At 26.8% G+C, this 26,441-nt stretch overlaps 2 protein-coding genes across 2 annotated transcripts; one reads left to right on the forward strand and one right to left on the reverse strand.

The window, feature by feature from the left end:
- Window positions 1-21,220: 21,220 nt before the first annotated feature.
- Window positions 21,221-22,417, forward strand: LOC129619130 (putative nuclease HARBI1). The gene is made up of 3 exons (XM_055534222.1): window positions 21,221-21,715; window positions 21,773-21,884; window positions 21,960-22,417. Exons 1-3 carry the CDS (start codon window positions 21,332-21,334, stop codon window positions 22,373-22,375), a joined length of 912 nt encoding a protein of 303 aa, XP_055390197.1. The 5' UTR covers window positions 21,221-21,331; the 3' UTR covers window positions 22,376-22,417.
- Window positions 22,418-24,896: 2,479 nt separating this feature from the next.
- On the reverse strand, window positions 24,897-25,433 carry LOC129618640 (transforming growth factor beta-1-induced transcript 1 protein-like). The gene has a single exon (XM_055533505.1). The coding sequence runs from the start codon at window positions 25,431-25,433 to the stop codon at window positions 24,897-24,899; it is 537 nt and encodes a 178-aa protein (XP_055389480.1).
- Window positions 25,434-26,441: the final 1,008 nt, after the last annotated feature.

The following is a 26,441-nucleotide window of genomic DNA, read 5'->3' on the forward strand; positions in this document are numbered from 1 at the left end:
GGATCAACATGGTCATTGGTAATAGTTGTATGGGTATTTTGATTATGCTATATCCTTTAATGTAGTATGCTTTATACGAGTACAAGTACAATATTAAATTAATTTGTACATAATGATCACAGTTCATTAAAATACTGTGTGCCGACCATATGTGATTCAATAAAGGAGTGACGTAATTCTTATAATCTAAAAAAGGATCCTTCTATCCTTATTATATTCTCGTTATTAAAATTTATGTTTGGAATTTTTATGAAACAATCAACTGAACCTAAAGTTCATATTCAAATTTCAGCAGTGTTGATTAATTATTCACTTACATTATAAAATTGCAAAAAATTCAGTTTGTTGCTCTAAATAATGCTGTCTCAAAACTACCTCACAATCGAATTCGCAAATTCTTTTTTCAAAAATTAAAATTCTTATTAGATTTCGGTTCATGTCTTATATTTTTCGAGACAAATCAAAATTTTCACCCTATTTTTCTTAAAATCTTTTTGAAGATTTTTTATCCTTCTGATTCTCGTTAGAAAATTATATAAGAAAGTCTTGAGAAAAATCTCATTTTAACAGTGCATATTAACTTTTCATTTGGATTATCACTGCAATAAAATTTTATGAAAAATGCAAATATAAGAGTAACAAAAACCAAACATGGAATGAGAATAAAAGAGAAGACATTTTTTTTTTAATTTAATATGTATTTTTTTAAGGTTAGCAACAATTATTTTAAAATAAAATCCTCATTCTACGAGTATTACGATGGTTATTTGTAGAGCTAAAATCAATTCCCCGGTTTACTGTTTGAGCGATTAAATATTAGATTTATTATATAGCTAGAGCATAGCCATATAAGCTATTTTTATTTTTAATATAAGAAATTATTACCATATCTGAAACATTGGTAATATCAACCCGATTTAATAGAACATTATGTGTGTAGCTAACATATACTTAGCGGTTTGTTACCACTGTGGATGCCTTTCTCCCAAATAACAGCATTTTGAATCATTGTTGTTTTTGTATTATGAGTACACGGTGAAAGCTTTGAATACTTATATAATATGCATGCTAATAAATAGAAAGAACACAGTAAATTTGAAAATATTGGCGCATTGTTGGTGCCTCAACTAAGTAATGATAGTTTTCTAATATACCAAGGTGTAAAAGATGACTATATTAAATTGTTATATTGTAATTTTAAAATTCGATTTTCATTCAAAAATTCAAATTAAATTTTGTATATCTAAATACTTCTCCTGGTAATACAATATTAAGTGCTAATTCTCTGTTGAGGGGCAAAATAGTGTTATAATAGTACCGATATTATTAGTGCTAAAACCCTTCAAACGGCAAGATGTCGAACTTATAGCAATATAATTTTTGAATGGGTTGCACTGCACATTGTAATTTTAAATATTACAAGATTGACGTAAGGGCTTTAAAAAGATCGATGAAAATATATTAAAAATTTAGTATTAGAGTACCACTAGATCAAAAACTAAATTTCTTTTCTTATTTCTTTTAAGATTATAAATTTTAATTAATACTAAGAATTAGTATTATTGATTTTGCTGTTAATCATTAGGTGTCAAAAACATTATTCTTTTTTTTCCCTCCTATACATGTTTATAATTTTGTTAATGGTCTACTATGAAAAAATATAAATTCTTTTTTTTTTATTAAAGAATATCACCAAAATAATTACATTTCATCATCAATAAAATAATTTTTATTTATTTATTATAATAAAAGATTTAATGCGCCACCTATATGACAGATCTTAATCCTCCTCATATTATGATACAAAATTTTCTACAACAATGAAATTAAAAATTAAAATTTAAAAGTTTATAGTAATAATAATAACAATAATAGTAATAGTGGTAGTGTTGTAATAATATTGTTAACTCATGATGACACACAATTTAACTATATTATTTACAGGGATTGAAACCATTGAAATTTTGAATAAATCCAGGAACAAATAATAACGCTACCTCGTCATTTCGCTCGGTGTCGGACATAATGGTATTGTGTTTAATGATTATTGAAAAATTTAAAATCAAAATGATGATGATGAATTTTAATATTTTTCGTTGCCATAATGAACATAAAAATTTTCTGCAAAATTTAAAAGTGTAATTAAGGACCCCCTAAAATTATAAATATATTAATTCGATTTCATTGTTGTTTTCATTTTAAATTATTTTCACTTATTGAATTTTTATAGGTTATTATATGAAATTCATTCATGTTTGTGTAATCTTTGCCCATTGTATGTAGTTTAAGTCCCTTTTTATTGAACCGCTTTTTAATTATTCTAAAAATTTAAATCCCCTAAATCAAGATGTGTTTTTTGTTGTAATATAGTCAAAATGCTTTTGCGGCCATAATATGTTTTACGGCCTACTGAAATATCTACTAAATTTCATTTAGACTGAGGAGAAATCAATTTTAATTTTTTCCATTTCATCTTATACATTTTTTAGAATATTGGTCATGAAAATATACTTACTTACCACTAATTATAATTAATACCTATTTTCCGGATGCTCGAAATCTCGAAGAAATGCGAGAGCTTTCGAGAATTTTTTTTTTACCTAGTTATTGTTTCAAAGTTAATTTGTACTGTTATACAAAGCAAGGTGACAGAAATGATTCATTTTTTGTGACCATTTCATTGTGAAAGAGATTAATGGGTCACAAAAACTCAGACCTATGTTAATTTCTTCTGATAGTCCCATTCCAAGTGTAAGAAAATTTTTTCAATCACAAAGCATATAAGATTCCTTCATGGCTCGAACAAATTTCAAACAATTTCAATAAAATTGATTATCAGGTGATGCATTCTTTTTAACTTACTGAAAGTTGCTATGACCAACTATATGATTTTCATCAATCCCCATTGCGTGCAATAAGGAAGGTTATGTGCTGGCACTAAATTTCACATGTCAGGCGGAAATGTACTTATTAATGATGAAGAAACTTAAATAAACCGTTTTTAACGTCAATATGTCAGTCTTTGTGGGCACTACTGTATCTAAATTTCGGCTGAAACGATTTTCAAAGAAAATTTATATCTGAATTTGCTTTGATTATATCACAATTGATCAATTTTGGGAATATATCAAGTCTCAAGAACTACATCTTTGGTACGTGGGCCAATTTCACATATTTGATGATTTTTTAAGAGAATATTCGCCATTTTGCGAAGAACTTATTTGCTATTTTGCGCTTCTTACCATATGGCAGGAACTAATTAATGGAATTTCTAAAAACTTACTCTGCAAGTTCTGTTAACTAACGGAACAACGATTTGTTTTGGGATTTCAGAAAGCATAAAGTAAGTCTTTCTAGTGAGATATTTGAAAGAAGTGTTTATAGGATATTTTCATGCCAAACCAAACCAGTATATATACTTTGCAGTCGATTATGTGATGACCACATTAAATTTTCTTGATTATATTTTTGTTCTTGATCTTGAAAATGATTTTGCAATTTTCAAACACAGAGAAATGTAAAAAAACATATCAATCAAAAATAATTTATTGTTGATTGAAAATTTTCTATACAAAAATATTAAAATTTATAAAAATACGCAGAGGGATGCATTACATAATAATTTTAATATTTAAAATAGTAGGTACACAAATATACATACATATTTTGCTTATTTATAAATTAATATCCATTTCATCCTGCATCCTCATTCATCTTGACTATACAAAATCATTATATTCTCTTGCTTCTTCTTTATTTTTCATTCTTTATTATTGCCATTATTATTAATATAATTTTTTTTCCTTTTGCTTTCCTTTTTTTCTAATGATTACCAATAAAAACATCCTATACATATATCGAAAGAAATTTTTACACAATACACACTCATATATTAATAGATCAGTATTTAGCGTATATATGTGTGTATGTATGTACGTATTAATTTATAATAATAAAAAAGACAAGAGAACTCATTTGGTATACAAAGGAAGCGAATTTATTAAAATGATAAAACTGAACTAGTATATGGCGTATGTGTAATATTATAAACACCAAATTGGGCAATATTTTTCCTTCCACAAACCTAAAATATTATTTTTTTGTTATCATTATAAAAATATAAAACACTTATTCTAAAATGTTTTCATGCTTCAAATTTCAATGTGACTGAATTGGACACAAAATTCAGTCACAATATTTTGGAAAGTGAAAAGTTCAAAGCACATTCTAAACTTTTCACATGCACATAAGAAGAAAATGAGAAAATCCCGTTGAAAAAATGAGCTATTGAAATAGTCTTATATCTGATTACAAAAAGGAGAATTTCGTTCGGATTAGTCACTTCCAAAAAATGTGGCAAAAAACCTAAAACACCAAATGAAGTTCAAACCCTTAATTTTTTCTATTTTACGAACTTATTTCGTGAACACAATATTTTCAATCAATATACACTTTTCAAATATTCATTCCATACAGAACCAAATAGAAAATTGTAGTTTCGGGCATTGTTGTAATTTCGGACTATATTATATAGGAACGTTACATACATAGATGAAATCGAAGCCATTTTTTAATTTTAAAATAATTTGAGCTCTTTTTCTTGAGAATTTAGTCCTTTTCTTAAATCTATCATTTGTCCTTATAGTAATAAAAACGATATAGTGTCGTACTCTGCAAACAGTTTATTATTCACTGATTCCCTTGAGCATGAATAAAATCACCCATACATGTTTTTTATGTACTGTGCCAAAATATATTAAACTAAATAATTTAAAATGTTGAAACTGTTCTATTGTTATACAGAAAATATTATTTAAAATGATGTTTCATCATAATTTTGATGAATCATTCAAAATATTGTATTGTGTAATCACAATATATGGTGAAAACCAAGTGATATTTTATTGCTGCCTTCACTATCACATCTTGTTAATAGCAAATTTTTATCTCTAAAATTATTGTGATATTTGTTTTTTAGCCATAGCATCAATTTCGTACCATGTATATCCATAAAAAAATGCTTACATAGATTTCGGTTTGGGTTAATTTATAATATTTTTTGAAATAAATACAAATAAGAGCTGAGCATTCATATGATTTTTCCTACATTAGTACACATTTGTACATTACAACAACTTTGTTATTTGATTTGTATTTTTACCAATATGAAAATTATAAATATATTTTGGTAAAATTATTGTTTCCCTATATTTGGTATAAATGTATTGTAGGATTATGTAAAATATAGTTGGTACTATTATAGCGAACAATAATGTTATATTGTTATATTTCTATTTATTAATATTGTGAACAATGACAGGGTCTAATTTAAACTAATGACATTAGAATATTCTTTTTTTGAAATAAGAGCAAAAGAAATTTCAATTTAATCTTTAGATATCTTTACGATTTTAATTATATAAAATTAATTTCTGAATTTTGAATAAGTTTTAGACCCTATGAAATAACTTGCAATAATACTGTAGAATTATTGCAGAATTTTCAGTCGCTTTCGGTAACTAATTATTTTTAAATGCATACATTAAATCGAAAAATAACTAACCTAAGAAATAAGTTCATAATTTTTCAATACATTCTCCTTGAGGATTATAAGTAACAGAAAAGACAATATGTAAGATATGACAATGTGTTGACCTACCAACTCGGACGTATTATATTTTGAAACATTCAAAATAAACATATGAAAAGTATTCAGATCCGCATCTGAATACAATTATATTTTCATACAAAATATATTTAACTGATTTGATAACTAATGTATCTGATCCCTGATGTCTGAGCACTATACCAAAATTCGTGACAAATCTGCAGTATTGAAGTCACATCAGACTGCGAGCTCTGAAAGAGGCTCACATGGTCCTGATCGAAACACCACAATATTAAACGAATAATTATCACTTATTCACATAATATAATATTTGTACCGCTCTCTTCAAAATCATTCTGACAGAAAGCGTTAAATATCTTTATCTAAATGCTTTCATTTCCCGAATGAAATTATAAATTTGTCTTTAGTGAATTTATTCTTATCCAAATGAAGCACATGACTACTAAAATTTCATTTACAAAAATAATTTTCAATGTACTCAAATCTTTAAATAACATTTTAATGCAATCCAATATTAAAAATGACTCAACATAATTATTAACCTAATTTAGTTTTTCAAGGACTTTTATTTCAAAATAAGGAAAATACCAAGAGTTTATCCATATCTAAAAAAAATGGTAATTAATTAGTAACTAGTTTACTATTTTAATATTTCGATGACAGTAATTAAAAAACTATAAAATTAAACTTTCAACTTTTGTCAATATATTTTCAAAACCCATCAAAATAAATAACGTTTAATCCATAGTAAATTTATGACTTGTGTGCCATAAATACCTTAAAATACAAGAGCTAAAATTTTTCAATATACAAGTAAATCACTATAATATAGTCAAACTTTTTATTGCTTGGCATAAATTTATGTAATGTTCAACATTTAAGTATAATATAAAATTAATTTAATAACAGGAAAGTCATAAATTTTCTTTTTCATCCTTTATATAGATAACTTACGATTTTAGAAAACTTGTGCTTTAACAACAAACTCTGTACAATTTTTTTATCTAATCCAATTTTATTTTATGTCTTCTTTGGAAAAATTATATAATATGATTTTATTTAGTAATTAAACCTATATATACATACCATAACATCATTCAAACTAAATAATAACCATAGTTATTTATTACAGTTCTTTTAGAAGGCGAGCGAACGAGCATTAATTTTCCAACCAGATCAATAAAATTATAAATAAAATTTTCATATTCTCGCGAACAACAACATAATAATAAATACTTAAGAAAAACTCTTCAATTAGGTGAAGATAAATTGATCTAATAAAAGTCTAAAAGAAAACTAATTTTTGTACTTATTTAAATGGAATTATCTATATGGGTGAATAGATGCAGTAGAATTCCTTTATATTGCTTAATTTTAAAATTTCTTAAAATTTTATTGTACGAGTATAATAATTTTCAAATATGTGTATACAAGATGTAGAAGATGAGTGCAATTTTAATGATTTTCTAAAGAGAATAAAGAAGATTTCAAATTAATTGCCTTTTTTTCTTTTAGAAAATTTTTTAAATAGACACTCGACGATTGAGCGAATTCAAAATTATATTTTAATTCATCACAACAACATCATTTTATCAAATCACATCAAATCAGTTTTGTCATCATTCAGACTTCTAATTAGATAAAAGTTTCTTGGAAAATATCAATGTATGCTCACATTTGTGAGAGGCACCTTCATTCAATTATTGAAATAAATTTAAAACTCCTGTAATGTTAAAAATAAGCATTGTCAAATAAGGATTTTGTTAAAAATCATTTCATATTTTTATTCAGAAACAACAAACATCCAAGAATGTGAAGACATTATCACATGATGGAGATATTTTGAAAACTAAGTTCACTTATATAAATGCTCTGGGTGATCTGATCATCTTTAAGCTCCTGTTTTAAGTGAACAAATTGTTATTAATAATCAAAAAGTAAAAATTCATCATAAATACACATGCTGATACCAAACGCACCCCAAAAACTAAACAATTCATCTACATCCAAAAATGGTACACAACACAAATATAAATTTGCATCTAGTTCCGGCCTTAATACAGAATCTCACATAAGCAAACAAATTTGAAAACTGCTTCTCGCCTTTCCTTGTTTTTTGTAGTTGTCCCATTCGAAGAAATTAAAATTTCCATATTTTCACTTTTAATTTGGTTCTATCATAATACCTCTCTTATTTTATTAAAATTTATCATAAATAAAATGTGGAGTCAGTTGTCACATTGTCTGATATTTTAACTTCAAAAAATTGTCAATCTTATATTGTTCTATCACATATCACATATAGAACTATTACATACATATATGTATGTAGAGTGAACTATCACATACACGTAGGTACACAAATATTTGAAGATAACAGAGTACAAGTCAACAATAACTTGATTAAATGTCAAAAACGCAAAAGAATTTTCTTTTTTATTTTTAACATTAAACTTAATTTCTTTTTAATTTCTTACACATAAGATTCAAATTACCAATCCTCGCAAGACCCCTGCATCACTTACGTACATACAAACATTTATGCGCACACAGAAAATTCTCATCTTTTTATAAATTTCACTTGTAAAATCCATTTAAACATTTTATTTAATTTAGGGTTTTTTTTACATGAAGAGAACTACATGATTTTACACTCGTAATAAGAGATAAAAAATTAAAAGGCGTCATGACAACATCGTTCCTCAAAATTATATTCCTTCCCTTTTCCAAAAGATTTTCTTATAAATATTATCTACTTGTACATATGCGCACGCCATACACAATCAAGCTGTTATCGTCTGCGTTTGCCATTTTTTAATTTTTTTCACATGTTGAATGTTGCATTTCACAATATTTTTCTCTCTTTCTTTCATTATTTTCCTTCTTCATACACTTTCTTTTAAATTATTTATTTTTATACCTATACATAATACATAAGCAAATAGATTTAATTTTATGTTGTTGTTCTCTAATTCCAAAATTAATGGCATGGCTGGCAGTCTTATGTTTTATTTTACATCTTGTTATTTTTTCCGTATATTGCTGATTTGTTATGCTATCAAACAAAAAAGAAAGAATTTTTCGTGTGCTTATATGTATATATACAATTGAAACGTTTCTGGGGACCTCTTTGAGATTGGCTTAGCCTTAGCAATAATATAATGAATTTTGTTTCTTCATTTTTTTTTATAATCATACATAATATTGTATAGCATAACATGTGAATATTATGTTTTGTGTATTACGTATATACGACAAGACCAGTTGATTTGTGAATATTCCGCACCCTTAAATTATTTGTGACACTAAAAGTAAAAACAATGTAGTTAAGAATTTTGAAAATAAAAAAAAAAATTTCCAAAAAAAAAAGAAAATTCCTACAAATTAACAAGCAATTTATCTTTACACGATTTTTCCTCTTTTTTTTTTCACTTTTAATTTTTTCGTCTTCTTCTTCGCTTTTCAGATTTTAAAATAGACAAAAAGGTCACAATGAGAAAACGTTCATCCCAAATATATTAAACATCTGTGAAAATGATGTAATGAGATCATCGTATCAACGTGTCGTTGTCGTCTCTACTGCTATACTGTTGTACTTTAATATAGTATTAAAGATATGTGTGATAATATGGCAACAACACAACATATTGCATGTATGTTTCTATATCACATGCATGTAAATATCATATTATCGGCATATCGTATAAAATATAAAAGAGAGTCGATCGGTTTCTCGGCATTATACACAAAAATAATTTTTGTTTTTTTTTTTCACGTTAGATAACAAGAAAACAAGCATAAATAAGCAGACGACATGATTTTTCTACACAAGCATTGAGATTTTTTTTTTTTGTTTTTGGATTTTCGAATTTTTGGATTTTTACTGCAGGAAGATTAAGAGACGATACTCATCTACTCGTCATTATCATCAATGGATGTTTGTGTGTTACATTTTCTTTTTTTTGTTTGAGCTTAAGGAGACCTAGAAGTTAAATGGTGGCAATATCGAAATTGTTAAGCAATGTTATAATGACAAGATTGAAATATTTGAAATTTTCAAATTAAAGCGAAAAAAAAAGTTTGGTGTTATTCTCTGGATTTTCCCGATTTTCATTGTTTTTTGTTCTTATTTTATTTTTTCTTGTAAATTTTTTTTTTACAAAATTCATTTTATTTTGTAAGAATTGGAATTGGTATAAGATGAAGAGAATTTTTGTCTTTTTTTTGGATTTTAATCGATTTTAATTTGCTAAAATTTGCAAAACAAAAATCTCAATATAAAAAAGGAAAATCTTTAAATATTTGACAGCATATTTTTGTAAATTCTACAAGATTAACGTATTAATCAATGACCGTCGCGCACCCTATAAACATACAACGTATGAGAGGTATATAATATTATATGGTAAGAAAATCCGTGAAAAAAATGTATTGTATATAGGTAAAAATAAAATGGTTATCCTTTATATAAGAGCTTCTTTTAATTTTTTGGTGTCGTAAGGAATTGATTGATAGTGAATTGTTCAGAAATTGATATAGGCAATTTAATTCGAATTACTTATTTTAATAGCATTTCTTTTAAGGGCCAGTTAATATTTATTATATTTTTTAAAGAATATTTCTTTTTATTCAGCTTAAAATTGGATTTTTCAGTCAACTCTTGAAAATAAAATTACTATTAAAAATAGAAAAACAAATATTTTCGGTTTGCGTTTAAGTTTTCTACAAAAAATATTTTAATACTTTTAAATAAAATGAAGTCACTGCAATATTACACGTGTCTTGACAAATTTTGAACAAGTTCAATTTATTTGGTATTTTAATTGATTAGGTACTATATTTGAAAATTATCTCTGTGTTGCCATATGACTATAGTGAATTAACATAATCATTTAACAGCAATTACAATTTAATTTTCATTTGAGTGATTTTTGCTCTCCAATTTGGGATTTTCATGTCAAGACCGCATAAGTATTTAACTTACTAACAATAACAACAAACATTTTAAATATTTATATGAATTGCAAATTTACTACTGATTTTCTCAACAAATTTTGCACTAATATCATTTGCAAATTGTAAATTACCCCGAAAATTTCCATGTTATAATATTGTAAAACCCGACAAAACAATATTAGTAAAACAAAATCGAAAATTATCCTCTAAATATTTTAATTATAATTCCTTAATAGGAAATTACTTAACAGATTAATATGTATAGTTTGCCTCATAAAATATTCCCAAAAAATGCAAAACCCCGCAAAAATAAAATATAATGAAATTTAATTTAATAAAGATTTCACACAAATTATTACGAAATAATTGATTTTAATTGAAATTAGAAAATATGCAATACGAAATTAGATAAACCATCTATAATTCTAGAATAATTGTACTTAAATACTTCTGCAATTGCACACCAATACAGTGATTGCTTTAAAATTTCTTACATTAGCAAATATTACGTTCAATTTTATATTGATGATGGCTGTTGAATTTGTTGCTGAACTGTGACGAATCAATATACAAAAATAATTCATTTGTATTGATCTCGAATAGGGAAAATATGTGCTATGCAATAAAATTCTTTACCAATAAAAAAAAAAAGAAACCTTAAATCCTCAAGAAATACAAATAAAATCAATAGAACAAAAAAAATATATAGGAAAAAACTAAGAAAATATTTCAATTTGTTAAGGAAGAAGATATTTTAATTTTCCCCCAAAAAAAAAAAAAAAAATATTTAAAGACAACGATGACAACGACGATGTCTTCGAAAATAAAATTTCTTAAATTCCTTAAAATTGGTTTTATGTTTTTATATTATTAGTGGTGCTGTTTTGTGTTATTGGTTTCTTATTCGCTATATACTAAATATATTTCACTAGATTCTTGTATTTTGGTAAACAACACTTTTGAATGGTTTTTGTGTTTTTTCAAATTATAAGACTGATTTGTACTCAATTAGATGAGAGATGAAAATCATGAAAATATAATTGAATAGAAAATTTCCCTTAAATTCAAATTGAATGCTTTCGCAAAATAAGAAGGAAAACAAAAAATTCTAAAATATTCGATTTGGAAATTCTTTAATTTTGTAAAATTTAAATGTAAGAAAAAAACTATGTATAAAATATTTTTTTTCTCGAAAATTTTATTTAAAGAATTTAATTTCTGTCTTTTATTCGTTTTTAATTATACATATATGTATTTTTGCTGTCTGGAATGTGAGCCAGAAAAACAAAAACAAAGAACTATTTTAATTTGTAAGAGTACTGAAAATATTTGATGTCTTCGGATTTTGTTATTAGTGAAGGTTCTTTGACTAATACATGAATTTTTTGAAGAACACTTAATACGTTCCCTGCCTTTATTTTAGTTCGAAAAAAACAATAATTGATTAATATACAAAATCTTATAGGTAGTTCTTGATAGAGCAATAATATTAGCGTTGTCAAAAATCATCGGGTTAATATGATAGATACAACATTAAATTCAAAAGAATTTGTTAATTTTAAATAACCTAATCATGTGGATTACAGTATAAAGCAATGTAGAGAACATTTCGTCGGCAATTTCTTCATGCCTCTGTAGCTCAGTTGGTAGAGCGTCCGCCTAGAAAGCTGTAGGTCAGTGGTTCGAGTCCAGTTCGAGGAGAAAAATTTTTTAATTAATTTTTCTGCCTTTAACTCGTTCCTTTGATTACGTCATCCATCTGTTCTGCAGTTGCATGAAGAAATTTCCATTAAGTTAAATTATTAGTGTAATAAGCACATTACTTATTAATTTCACAACTATCATGTTGTATTCATAATTTAAATAACCTATTCTTATAGGCAGTTTCACATGTGCATAACAAGTTTTTCAATTAAACGAAAATAAATACAATTAGCCGTGTCAATTTTGTGATACCCGTACGAATAAATTCCTTTATTCAAAATTTCAGCTTTGTAACTTCAAAAGTTTCTGGGCTATGAACAAACAATTTATGAAGTTGTATGGCAGCTATCACAAGCAGTCAAGAAATTTCAATAACTTTTACCAAACATAACAGAATACTAAACAGATAACAGTTTACTATTTCCGTTCCGTTTATCAAATATTGAAAAATTCCATTTTATTACCGACCGTATTGTGTAAACAATAGGTAGGTTATGTGATGGCAACAAATTTTACATATCAGGAGAACGTACTTCTCCATAGTAGGGAAGTGTAAATAAACTATTTTTAGCAACCTGTCGGTCTGTCGGTCTGTTGGTCTGTCGGTCTGTGTGTGCACGCGTGTATCTCAAGTTCGGCTGAACCGATTTTGATGAAATTTTATATGTAAGTTTGTTTCCACCATCACACGGATCGATCAACTTTTGGTATATATCAGGCCTCGGGAACTGCACTTTTTAGCGGGCCTGTTTTACATTTTTGAACATTTTGAAGAAAATATTCAACCGATTTACTTGAAATTTTATATATAAACTCAGCTCGACCGTCCGCAAAAATTCGTATGTTTTGGAAGAAATCAGGCATCGGCAACTAGACGTTTACTACGGCCCAAATATACATTTTTGTGTATATAAAGATAAATAATCAACCGATTTCATTGAAATTTAATATATGAATTCCTCGTATTAAAACAATGAACATATAAATTTTTTGGAAAGATCAGGGCTCGAAAACGGATTTGCGGGCCGATTTTACATTTTTCACCATATCCACAGAACAAATTGATGGAATTTCTTGAAATTTGATATTTGAGTTCTGGTTGTTACCGAAACTAACTGGCGAGCATTTCAGGGAATTCGGGTAGCACAAAGCGAAACTCTACTAAGAGCCAAATTTACATTTTTCTAAGTATGTTAACTATAAGCTTATTAATGTCCTAAAAATTGGAAAGAAGTATTTAACAGACATTTTTATAATATTCTGTAACACTTTCATTTAACTAGACAATACACAATGCGGTCGGTTATGTGCTGACCACATCAGATTTTTTAAATTTTGAATACCTTTTGAATAGTCTTAATTTATACATAAATATGTATGAAATTCAACATTGAACAGGATTTTAATATTCAATGCAACAAATTTACTCAAAATTTTATTGAAGTGACAAAATATTTTAACAAGACAGTTCAAAAATTTTTTTTGTGATAAAATCCTTATACATCCTTCTATATACGTTATATAATATCTATTGATTACATTGATTTATAAGATGAATTTATGTCTAAGGCTTTTAATTAAATCAAATCTCTCATTTAATCTTGTATAAGAAATATTGTAGAGAGTTCTTTTATGCAAGATAAAAATATTTATTTTTATAATAGGACTTCAGATATTGTTATAACATACTATGAAAAAGGAATAATATGAAATCAAATTTGGCATAAATTACAAATACAAATACATAAAAATAAAATTCAAATACAATTTTAATTCATATTGATATCACAATTTTAGAATTTTTAAATCAATATTTTGAATATTAATATTTTCTGGAAAATTTTTTGTATACAAATTAAAATTGCATTTTAAGGTAAAATACAAATATGAATAAAAAATATTTATTGTAAGAAGTTTTAATTAAATTAGAATGTTAGACAACAATAAATATTCAGCATTACTCGTATGATTACTACAATAATAGACTCATAAGTTGTCACAACAAAAGACATCAGTCAATAGTTTTAGCAATTCGGACTACATTTTATTGATAAGATTTGACTTATGCTAAGTATTGGCAAAGATATGCTAAGTAACAAATTTAAAATTTGATAGGAGAGCGTTTTGAAAATTTACAAAATTTGCAAAAGCAAGCCAGTTAATTATAGCAACGCCATACAGCGCTGGATCTCCATGTTTTCAAAGAAAGCATATGTAATGAACACCGGAAAATAGGAGTTCAATTATTTTGCGCAATGAGTATCTTTATTTCATATTGAACATTGTTTTGAAAGTATTATTTCACAAATTAATACACGTACGCCACTCAAATCTGTACCATACAAAAAGTTTCTTTTTTACCTTCTCGTATTATATCAAAAATTACTTATTATATCTTTGCAGTTTAACATCGATATAATACATTTTGAGCTGTGACAGATATGCAATTTTTAGTTTTGCAACTGTTTGAATTTGCAGTCAATAGGTGTTTCAAGACGGAACACATGCAATTGTTTGATCGTATGCAATTAAGCAATCAAACAGTTTGTAATTTTTTACAAATTGATTGTAATTTAGTAATTTCAGATAGTTTAATTGCTTTAGTGTGCGTTCAATTAATTTGCAATCAAACTGTAATTGCAAGACTAAAAATTACATTCCTGCCAAAGCTCTAATTCCGTACAGAATTTTCTGCTTATACTTTCAAGATTATTATTGAAATATTGCTTTACATCCCTTTTTATTCCAATTGTAATTATTATAAGATTAGTAAGGAATATATGCGATTCCTATTCCAACAAAATCTTATTCTATTCTAAGCCTATTCTAATAATCGGCAGTGTCCAATACCCAACAGTGTAATACATGCGTCCTAGCTACATAAAAAATTTCAAATAAACCAATATTAAATCCTTTTATTAACATTAAAATAAAATCATAAAATCAAATTTAAGTAAAAATATAAAAAAAAAATAAAAATTGTATTTAACTTTTGATATGATTACTTTTAAGAGCCAATATGTAACACCTACATACATTCGTGTACTTATGTGTTTAAATATGTTGAAAATGTTATTTTTCATTCGCACATAAATTTCATTTGTATTGGAATTCTAGTCATGTCGTTCGAACAATTGAAACAAAAGAAACACAACAAAAAAAATTACAAAACATAAAAAATATTTTGCGATACTTGAATCAAACAATATTATTGTACATAATCTCATATACCTATATACATATGGATGAATTGTATGACTCTATCCCGTGTACAATTACAATGTTCATACGTATACGAATTCGGTTGTGTATGATTACTTCAAAAAATATAAGATGTTAAACATTATTCTTGTGTTTTATTTATTAAGAAGTTTAGATTTTTGCTTTTAACTTTTTATTTTCGCATTGCTGATTACTTAACAAGTTTAAAACAATATCAAAATAATGTTAGTATAAAATACTTGTATACATATGAACAAAATTATTTTAAAGGTAAGTAAAGTAAATGCAAACAAAAAAATAAAGAAATCAACTAAGAACGACACGACATGTTCTAAGAAGAGCCAGCCAAGGTATTTTATATATTTTAAAATTTTTGTTTTTCATTTTCTTATTATTATTTTTTTTTTTCTGTAATTTTATTTCTTGACTTTGCAATTTTTGAAATGTAAAACATTCCATAGATTTTTAAGATTTCTACGAATTTTCTGATAGCTTTGTAATATTTTAAATTCAGCATCGGAAGAATTGTCTGCAGTGCATTGTATACGAATAAAGATATAAAAATTTTGTTGTTATACGACACGAACATGGTATTATTGTAGTGTTGTCTGTTTAAGGATGTGGCTAGAAGAATATTGTCTTTCATGTTAAAAAATAATCATTATGGATTTGTTGTACAATACTGTATGGTTTTTGTAAATTACTTTTTGTTATTTTGTATTTCGTTCATATAGATTTAAGCACGTCATTTTACTATAAGTCTTGTATTTTAATCCTATAATAGAATGTTTGATATTAATTAAAAAGAAGCTTATTTAATGAATAGTTTTGCTCCTTTACTCTAATATGTTCATATAAAATGTTTCTTAGTTTTTTGAAAATCAGATTACATTATTAGAATAAGACTAAAAATAAGGTTTAAAAAGAGTTTTCTGAGCTAAATTTCTAAGAATTCGGCTTTAATACCTACATGTATAATTATATATAGACTGTTATCATGACACACATAAATATATATACATAAATGAACACAAATGACTGATTGATCATGTAATGAAATTGTCATTTCGATGATTGTGATTTGGAAATTTTTAAAAATTTTCGCTATAATTTTTTAATATGTGAAAATTTTTAAAATGCAAGCGTAAAAGATCTTTAAAAATACCAATAAAATGACTTTATATTTTATATAATAAATTGTGGAATATGGTCGGCTCAATATCCTTTTCAGATAAATACCATTTTTATTGATTTCCAGTTATTATAATGTTTTCAGTAATTTGAAGGGTGTTTCTTTCATAACATCTTTGTTACTTAAATTATATATTCCGTTACAGTTTATTGCTCATTAGGTTAACTAAAAATGAAGCTAAGTATAGAAAGAACACTTGCTACAATATAGACTGACAATGTGGAATTTTCTCTTAGATATTTAAAATTTCTTTCCCATTTTCTTTGCTCATCGTACATTAATTGTGATCTTTAAGCAACTCTAAAGTTGAATGTTCTTACAAACTGAATACAGTCGAAAAAGTTCCCACATTACTGATTATTGTTTCTTTTTCTTAAATTTGTATAGGGTGAAAATGAAATAATGGCAACAATGTTGAGTTTAACAATTCAACCGTAATTTCAAATTACTCTTCACAAGTTACAAGCTTAAAATTTTTAAGCAATCTACAACCAAGCGTTTGTTTGAATAATGAAGTGAAAATAACCTCTCAAAATTTTTTTAAACTCATTTTACTCAAAAACTAATTGAATTGTAGTTGTCTAAAAAGAGCATTGTAAGCCAAGAAATTATTATTTTTATTTTAAGGTTCTTTTTTTTAAGAACCCGTACTAAAATAGAAATCTACACTAGAAACTAAACAAACATTTATGGTAAATGGTATTTTTTAAAATAGTAAAAATATTCCATGTTTAGAATACTTTCGTCTGCTACTCTTAAATTGACAATAAGAGAAAATGTGGAATAAAATTATTGTATATAGATTTTTTTTATTGCTCATTAATTTTCTGTATGGCGTTATGAATTTTTGATTTTAACAATAATTTTTATTATTATTATTTATTCGAAATGGAATTAAGAATATTCCTTACAGAATTAATTAAAAATATGTTTTTTTTTTTTAATTTATATTTTGTTTTATAGCGAAATATTAAGAATACAGATACAACTGTATACTTAATATTAATATTAATTTAACATTTTTAACACAATTAACAGCAAAAATGAGAAAAAAATGTGATTAGTTTACTTTCACTCTGTTCTTCCGTCTGTCAGTTGGCGCTTGCCTTTGTTATTAATTTAATAAATTTATACATAAATAGATATTTCGAGAAGCCCGTTTCTAGAAGAAGAATAAAGTTTTTATCTACCTCCCACCTCCTTTCTTCTAATATACGTTATCCTTCAAAATACCTAAAAAGTATTTATGTATTCGACAATTTATTGTGTCAATTGAGCAGTTTTTAAAGGAAGTTTTAAGGGAATTTGACCAGTATATAAGGAATTTTTTTCTACTCCTGTTCTAAGACTAATTCCTTCGAGATTTTGTTTGAAAAAAAAGAAAAAGATTTATGTTGGAAATGCTCTACTTTACAAACCGATTTCGCCTGATCCAAATTTATAAACATGTCGTGTAACGAGCGTCGGGTTAGGAAGCGCGATCCTTTAATTTTATGAACTGTTCTTTTAAAATTATTGCAAAAATTTACGAATAATTATTTTTAAAATCTTAACAACTAAGGGTACAATATTATATTATACACTAATACAGGGTGTATTAAAAATTCCCGTACTTTTTTTTTTAAGTATTTTTACAGCTTAAAACTGCTGCATGGATGAAGAAATCAACATTGTTAACTGGTCAGACACGTTTATTAGAGTAGTAGTAACAATATTCCATAAAAAATTTACATCAAATGCTCAAAATTAGCTCCATTTGCAGTAATAAATGCCCGTAGGCGCTTTGAACTGTGGTCTAATGCGCTTGTTATCACGATTTATTTCTAGGCTAACAAAAAATAAAGACACAGTTAACAGGTACTACTTCAAACCAAATTTGAAAAAAAACGGAATTTAACGAGAAAAATTAGTATTTCCAAAATACACGGAAACTTTTCAGACACCCTGTATATATCATATTTGTACTATTAAAATATACAGTTGCAAAAAATAAGATTCGGAAGGTTCGACTTCAATTCCTATTAAAAACAGAACCATTTACTTTTATTATTTAAAGGAATCCTGTTTTTATACCCTGCACTTCGTGAAGGGTATATTAACTTTGGTATGGAGTTTCTAACTACTTGAAGCAGTCATCTGCGGTATGGACATATATATATATTCTTGCTCAGCGTAAAATTCTGCGTCGATTTAGACATCTCCGTCCGTTCGTCCGTCCGTCCGTCCGTCCGTCCGATCGCACGATAACTCAAAAAAAAATGCAATCGACACCAAACTTTCACAAGTTTTTTCTTTTGTGCCAAGGACGAACCCTATTGTTATTGGACTAAGTCGCACAACGGGTTCGGGTAGCTGCCATACAACTCCAAGAGTTTATTTTAAATATTTCAAAAACTAATAAAGCTATAAATATAAAATTTTGTATACATGTGTCTAATGATATTCTAAACATGCTCTAAAAATTACAATGGGATAGCTGCACCGGTTCGGGTGGCTGCCATACAACTCCAACAGTAAATTTTTTATATTCGGCAAAATAATAAAGTCAGATTCATGAAACTTGGCAGTCATGTGTCCAATTATAGGTTAAATATATTTCTGAAGTTTTAAAGGAATCACTTGACAGGTTCGGGTACCTGCCATACAACTCCAGAAGCTAATTTTAAATATTTGGAAAAATTATAAGGTCAGATTCATGAAACTTGGCAGTCGGATGTCCAATTATATGTCAGACATGTTCGTGAAGTTTCTATAGAATGATTTCAGAGGTTCGAGTAATTGCTACACAATAACGAAAGGTGCAGGGTATAATTCAATCGGTTTATACCGACTGAAACGTTCTTACTTGTTGATATTTAATTCGAGTACAGCATACGAGAATATGAAGAAATATGAAAATGGAATAAAATGTAAATAAAGTAATGAGGTTTCCTTTAAAATCTAAAAATAAATATTTTTAATTTAATATTTTTATATTAATGAATTCAACGAAAATATAGCAGAACAATGTTAAAAAACTATATTCGGATAATGTACAACAAAACGCGATTGTTATGACAATATTTTTTATTTAAAGACACGCTTAAGTTCCGAAAATTCATAAGAAATTTAGTTTTCATAATAAGAATTCGTAAAATTTACAAATTCTCTGTTGTCACTGTAGAAGTAAATTTTATAACGACATTGTCTTCATTTTGCGTTCAACAGAAATATTTGCAAAAAATTAATGTTAACTCATTAGTTGTCATATCTTTTATGTATTTACGAGTATAATTATAAATTTCAAACGACCTTAAGCTTCTTAAGTTAACTGTAATTCATATTAAGTTAGGAAATAAAGCAATCCAAATAAACAGATTCTTGCTTTACGACATCATATTTTTTTTATAGAGGGAGAAACAAGCCGCTCGCACTATAGTATTTTTAAAAATAAAATTGCAAACTTCAGGAATGGAGTATTCAATCGCAAGAGTTACATAAATGCAACAATAAATAATAAAATTTAGTTCATTTTAAAAACTAATGTTAATTTGATCTTTAATAAACGTCGATTGACTTGTGAAACTGGTGTCAGCCTCTTTCGCCTCTTTCGCCTCTTTCGTCCTTGATTATCACAAAAAAATACCAGAAAAAAAGTGTCTTACTTCATTTCAGGGTATGTGTATGAAATAAATAAAGTTGGGTCAAACCAATGGTTTGTATTGTAGCACTATTCCCTTCAACAAGTGAAAATTCTGCTTTTAAATACAGGCTATGTATACCTACCACACTATTAAAATTATTTTCATTCAAATTTAAAACTATTTCTAGGATTGCATATATTTAGGATGACGCATATACATATGCAGTCTTTGAAATAAAGCAAAAATTAATATAAAAAGGGGTTAAAATAATGCTCGATTTTAAGGGTTAATTGTGTGAGTTAAGAATAATAATTATATTTTTTAATATCATGGAATTTACCGTTAGCTTTTTGCGTTTATAGAAATTTGAAAAAACTTGCGATTTCGGAAATATATGGTGTTAAAAATTCAAATTTTACAAAATTCAAGAGGCGATAACTTGAGAGGGGCTGTGACTTCAAAAATGCAGTACAAAAAGTTTTAAAACAGTTTTAATACAGTTTTACTACCGCCGCAAAGCTTTTAATACCACTGCGTTGTATTAAAAATACGAAAGCTTTTACTACCTTTTTGAACATGAATTTGACGATCTATAAACTTTTTGACGTTTAGTAATTTTCAAAAACAGTTTTCTAAAAACAATAATATTATAAAATTAATCTTTTCAGAGTAAAATTAAAAATAAATGAATAATGAATTTTTTAAATTTATTGGATTGCAATAGCTTTAATCAAAACAGCAATTTAATAGAAATTAAAAAAATTTTAAACAAAAGAAGAAAAAAGAGATGTGCTCTCCTTTGTAATATTGTAAAACCAAACAAACTAACAAGGAAAATTCCAAAAATAATAAATTTCGACCAAATTATTCAAAAATATCCTGATGACGTATTTTTCAGTCATTTTCGAATGAGTACAGCTACCTTTGAAGTAAGTGTATATTCAAACATTAACAACTAAGCATAGATTTGAATTTGTAAATACTTTTAGGTGGTACATATATAACATGTTAGAGCCATCATTTGTTTCAAACCAGATCGGTCGGCCAAGTTTTCCGCTGAAATATTGTTTGCTTGTTACCATATGGAAATTGGCAAACAATAATACGTTCAGAGAAGTTAGTGACCGGTTTGGAATAGCACAGGGAACAGCCTACCATATTTTTGTTAAAATAACACGATTAATCGCCAAACTGAAAGGTAAAGTTATCAAATTCCCTCGAAGTGAAGCTGCACAAAGACAAATAATTGAAGGGTTTGAAAATAGTCGCTGCCGTCCTTTGCCAAACACCATAGGATGCATTGATGGTATGCATATACGAATTAGCAAACCTATAAAAGATCCAATAAGCTTTTATAATCGCAAGGGTTTTTATTCAGTCCTTGTGCAGGTAAAATTTTTTATTCATTTATTTAATTTACAAAAATACGTATTTCATAAATTCTAGGGAGTAGTTGACAGCCAAATGAAATTTATAGACGCATTTGTCGGTTATCCCGGCAGTTGCCATGATGCGGCTATGTGGAACGCAAGTCCGTTAAAAGAGGCAATTACGAATGGTAAATATTCTGAATTCATAAATAAATATGAACATGTTTATAAAGATATATTTATATTTTTGTATTTATTTTGAGGTTCCATCGTTGTTCCACTAGACAACCATTTAATTGGTGATGGCGCATATGCGTTGCAAACGTATATGATGGTACCTTTTAAGGAAAATGGATTTCTCACCGAATGTGAGAGCAAATATAATACCGCTTTAAGTTCTACTCGCGTGTTTGTAGAGCAGGCATTCGGTATTTTAAAAAAAAAGTGGAGGATGCTAAATCATCTAGAATTACAAAATATAAAGGTATCAAAGACCATAATTATGGCAAGTATTGTACTCCACAATATTATTATTGATAACGAAAGAGTAACCATAAATGATATGTGCGAAGTGGAAACTGATGCTGATGCTATTGATACTGCCGAATCCAGTATACTTGATTTTCAAACAGAAGCTGTAAATAAAAGAAATAGATTGAAAAATTTAATTTGTGCTTAAAATTGGTAAAATTTAAAATTGAAATACCATTTTTAATTTTGTTTTCATTTTTTTTTATTATACATACACATTAATATATACATTTGTACTCAGTATAAACAGTTTTCTAGTTTTAATTCATAATTTTTAATTCAGGTATCTATGAATAAACTCTTATCTCTATGAACCCAAACAAAACAGTCTTATTCTTAATTAAAAACAAAAAAACATTTCATTAACTTAAGTATTAAATAAAGTTTAAAAATTACTACAGTTAGAAAATTTCATATGCATTGAGCAAATCAAATTTTTTAATTATGAAAATCTTAAATTATTTTATATGAACACATTAATTTAAATCACATTTCAGTTAACTTCTAATCACATGTAGAAAAAAAAAAAAAACCACAAAACTTTGACTTTAATTCGAAGACAAAATCAAATTTTATACAAAAATTAACTTTTGTAGTATTACTTGGTGAAATACGCTTTGAAAATATCTGTTAATTGTTTTAGTTATTCTATTTTATCTCTTTCGAGTTGTTCCATTTTTTGAAGTTTTGCTTTTTCTAAATCTAATAATTCTTGCATCATTCTCTTATCTTCAGCAGCCTCTTTCTCCAAAAATTCCAAAATTTCATTACGACGTCTTCTGGTTGCAGTGGTTGCGGCAGGTGAATTAGTACTTTCTTCAAATGAAGAAGTACCAGTATCTTCAAGAATATTTTCTATTGATTCTTGCAAACTTGAATCTAAAATATATGAAGGAACAGAAATGTTACTTCGGGTTCCGTAAATTTCGTCCAACTGGTCGAAATACTCCCACGAGGTGCTTTCTGCTCCAGAAGTATGGTTCCGCCTTTTTATTCTTTTGTATGTAACCATAATATTTAAAAATTTTTTATAGATCTCATCCTCATTGAAAGGAAACTCTTGATCTATTTTTAATATGTCTTCTAAGACTTTTTTCCACAGGGCTTTGTTTTTTTTTCGTTTAGAAATAAATTCTTTCTCATAAGATAACCTTATGGAAATTAGTAACTTCTTTTGTTCAAAAGTCCACTTCTTATTTCTGAAATTTACAAGAAGAATAATATTTGAATATTTATCTGTAAAGAAAATTATTAAAGCTTACCCTGCTTCTTCCATTTTCAAAGAACAAATCCAAATGTAACAAAAGTTGTTGAAAACTTTCAATTAGAATATAAAAATGTAATGTCACACACAAAAATATTACTTTTGCTTTTACATAATGAACGTTACCAAAGTTTAAAAAAAAATAGCTCATTATACTAAATTTTAGAAAAAAACTGGACGGCTTACAATTTTCTGTCAAAAATTAGCTTTTGTTTATTTATTATTTAACACTGGTAACATATTTATGACATGTATATAAAATGCAGCCTAAATTTTTTCGCTACTCTCTCTGCTTTTATTTTACGTATCCACTACATTTATTTTACATTTTTGAATATGATACAACGTCAAGAGCTTTTATAATACATTTTTGAATATGATACATTGTAGCAAATACGTTTTTACTGCATTTTTGAAGTCACAAGGGGTGAAGATGGAAAAAAATTTTCTTCTAACGAAATGAACTATTTGTTAATGTCTAAAAGCTCAAGCTTCTACGTGCTGGGGCCTTTAAGAAAAACGACATCAAAAATTTGGAAAAAAAGGACTTTAGATAACGGTAAATTTGAACGGCCATTTTGTTTTTCTAAAGTTTAACTATAGTATACTACGCTAGGGGAAGCAAGCCACTGCCTTTCTGCGTTTGCAAAATTTCAAAAATGCTTATGGTTTCATTGCAACAAATAGTTAAAAAAAGCCATTTATAAGGTTTTGAGGGGGTGTAACTTCTAGAGGGGGGGAGATAGGTAAAAATTTTGTTCTACGGATGTAAGTTTGTAGTAAAGATCTATATACATATAAAATTTCAGCTTTCTATCTTCAAAGATGTAGAAGTTTTGTAAACAGACACACGGACAGACGGACGGACGGACAGAGTGAAACTAATAAGCACTTTTTTCAAAAAATTTTTTGGAAAAGTGCTAAAAAGTAAATTTTTATACAACACCGGTATAGATATGCTCTTTAAATGAAAAAGAATGATATGAAATTTACTTTTCTGGGTTTTCCGAGTTGAGCTGAAATAATAAAATTGAAATTTCTTAAATTTTTACAATAACATAATTCTGATTGCCCTGCAACCGCGAAATAAATTGGCAAAAACCAATTACGATGTTAGTGGAATAAGTTTGAGAAACTTTAAATTTTGTAACATTTATGAATTTTTTATAGGATTCTTTTAATTGTGATCTTAATCGGCAATAATTTTGCTAAATACTAAAATAAATTTTACTCAATTCCATGTCAATATCAATAAATTCAAAGAAATCCTTTTAAAATTTTTAATTAAAATTAATTTTAAGTGTAAAAATTAAATCACCAATGTTATTTGGAAAAACAATTAATAATTTTAGTAAAAAACCCGCAATATTGGGTATTAAAATTTGCATTTACCGTTTTTAACTCTTCAAGCAGCACAAAAAGTACAAATTGGATTGTTATCTTCGATTGCAAAAGTATTTGTTGTTATAGTTTTATCACATCTTTTACATTTAAAACAATCTTTATGCCATCTAGAATTTAAAGCAATTAAAGCTTTATCAGTTATAGGTTTAGTACAGCCATAACATTTCTCAGCAAACATTTGTTCAAAATCTTCTTTACAATATGCTTTGCCATCACGTTCATAAAATGTAGAGCTTGATAATGATTTTTCACAATTTCCATTACAAATAAAATGATTTTCATGCCAAGTATGTCCCAAGGCTTTTATAATTCTATCTTTAATTGGTTGATTACAGCCATGGCAAATATCTGAATAATTATTTAGAAAACATTTGGAACAAACTGGTTCATCAAATTTTTCATAAAATGTTAAATCTGATATTGGTTCCTTACATTCTTTACATGTAAAATGTTCTGGATGCCATGATTTTCCCAATGCACTTATAACACGATTTGTAATAATTTCATTGCATTTGAAACATTTATTTTCAATGGACATAGTTGAAGTCTTCTTTTTTCAATGCTGGATTTCCAATATTCTCTTGAAATTTTGAATTATTTGCAAAAGATCGAAATCAGGGATTTAACAAATGTGTATAATAGTTTGGAATTATTTAAAATTGATTTTTCTTTTTTATCTTTCTTTAATTTTTTACTCAACAGAAAATTTTCTTATGAATTAAATTCAAAATTTTTAATAATGACAAAAAATTAAAATGTATAGATGATTTTTAAAATTTTTAATATTTTAAAAGAGCACTTAGTTTTTGTTTTTGCTCGTTAACTTAAAATAATTTTTTGTGCTGAATTTCTAGCTTTAAATTTTCAAGCATCAATGGTGTAAAACAACCGGTAGACTACAAGAAGTTTTCAATATTAAAAATTATATTCTACACGACAGTGTATTTCAAATTTATTTTAACCTAAGTTTTTAATATGTTTATACATAGTTGTTCTACATAACATTCAGCTGCTGGTGTTCATTTCAGAGAAATACAACGCCATACGTGTGTCCGGTACTCATTATTCTCAAAATAATGTTAATACTCAGTGATCGAAAGACAAACTTTTAAGAAAACAAACAAATTCATAAAATTTTATAATACCCTTTTAATCGATTAGTTGAAGAACAAGGGCCATATTATCCCCACCGCTTTTTACATTTTTTTAATCAATTAATTAAAATATTTGAAAACATTATTTTGCACCCAGAATCAAAACACTAATGAGTTATATTTAATAAAAAAAAGTTAATTGCTAAGAACTTAAAATGTAAAAGTAAAAGTGGTTGATGTAATAGGGTCCCGATCGTTTCTCTTCTAATTTGACATAGCAGTAGCAGTATTTTCCCTCATTCAATGACATAAACAAAACTGTGTAATTATATTTAGGTTCTCGAAAGCTCATTCAAATTTATTGCTCTATTATTAAAGCTGAATTAATACTGAAGTAAAATAAAACACTTCAAGCTCATAGCATTACTTCTGACAATATCCAATATGTGTAC

The sequence above is a fragment of the Condylostylus longicornis genome, unplaced genomic scaffold (assembly GCF_029603195.1).
Source record: "Condylostylus longicornis isolate FDR11 unplaced genomic scaffold, ASM2960319v2 ptg000010l, whole genome shotgun sequence".
In the NCBI taxonomy this organism is placed as follows: Eukaryota; Metazoa; Arthropoda; class Insecta; order Diptera; family Dolichopodidae; genus Condylostylus; species Condylostylus longicornis.

What these genes read in the sequence shown, in the direction of transcription:
- LOC129619130 (XM_055534222.1), top strand. Translation starts at nt 21,332, where the DNA reads ATGTTAGAGCCATCATTTGTTTCAAACCAGATCGGTCGGCCAAGTTTT. An exon ending in TTTATTCAGTCCTTGTGCAG is followed by an intron (nt 21,716 to 21,772) that starts GTAAAATTTTTT and finishes CATAAATTCTAG; the next exon opens with GGAGTAGTTGACAGCCAAAT. An exon ending in AAAAGAGGCAATTACGAATG is followed by an intron (nt 21,885 to 21,959) that starts GTAAATATTCTG and finishes ATTTATTTTGAG; the next exon opens with GTTCCATCGTTGTTCCACTA.
- LOC129618640 (XM_055533505.1), bottom strand. Translation starts at nt 25,433, where the DNA reads ATGTCCATTGAAAATAAATGTTTCAAATGCAATGAAATTATTACAAAT.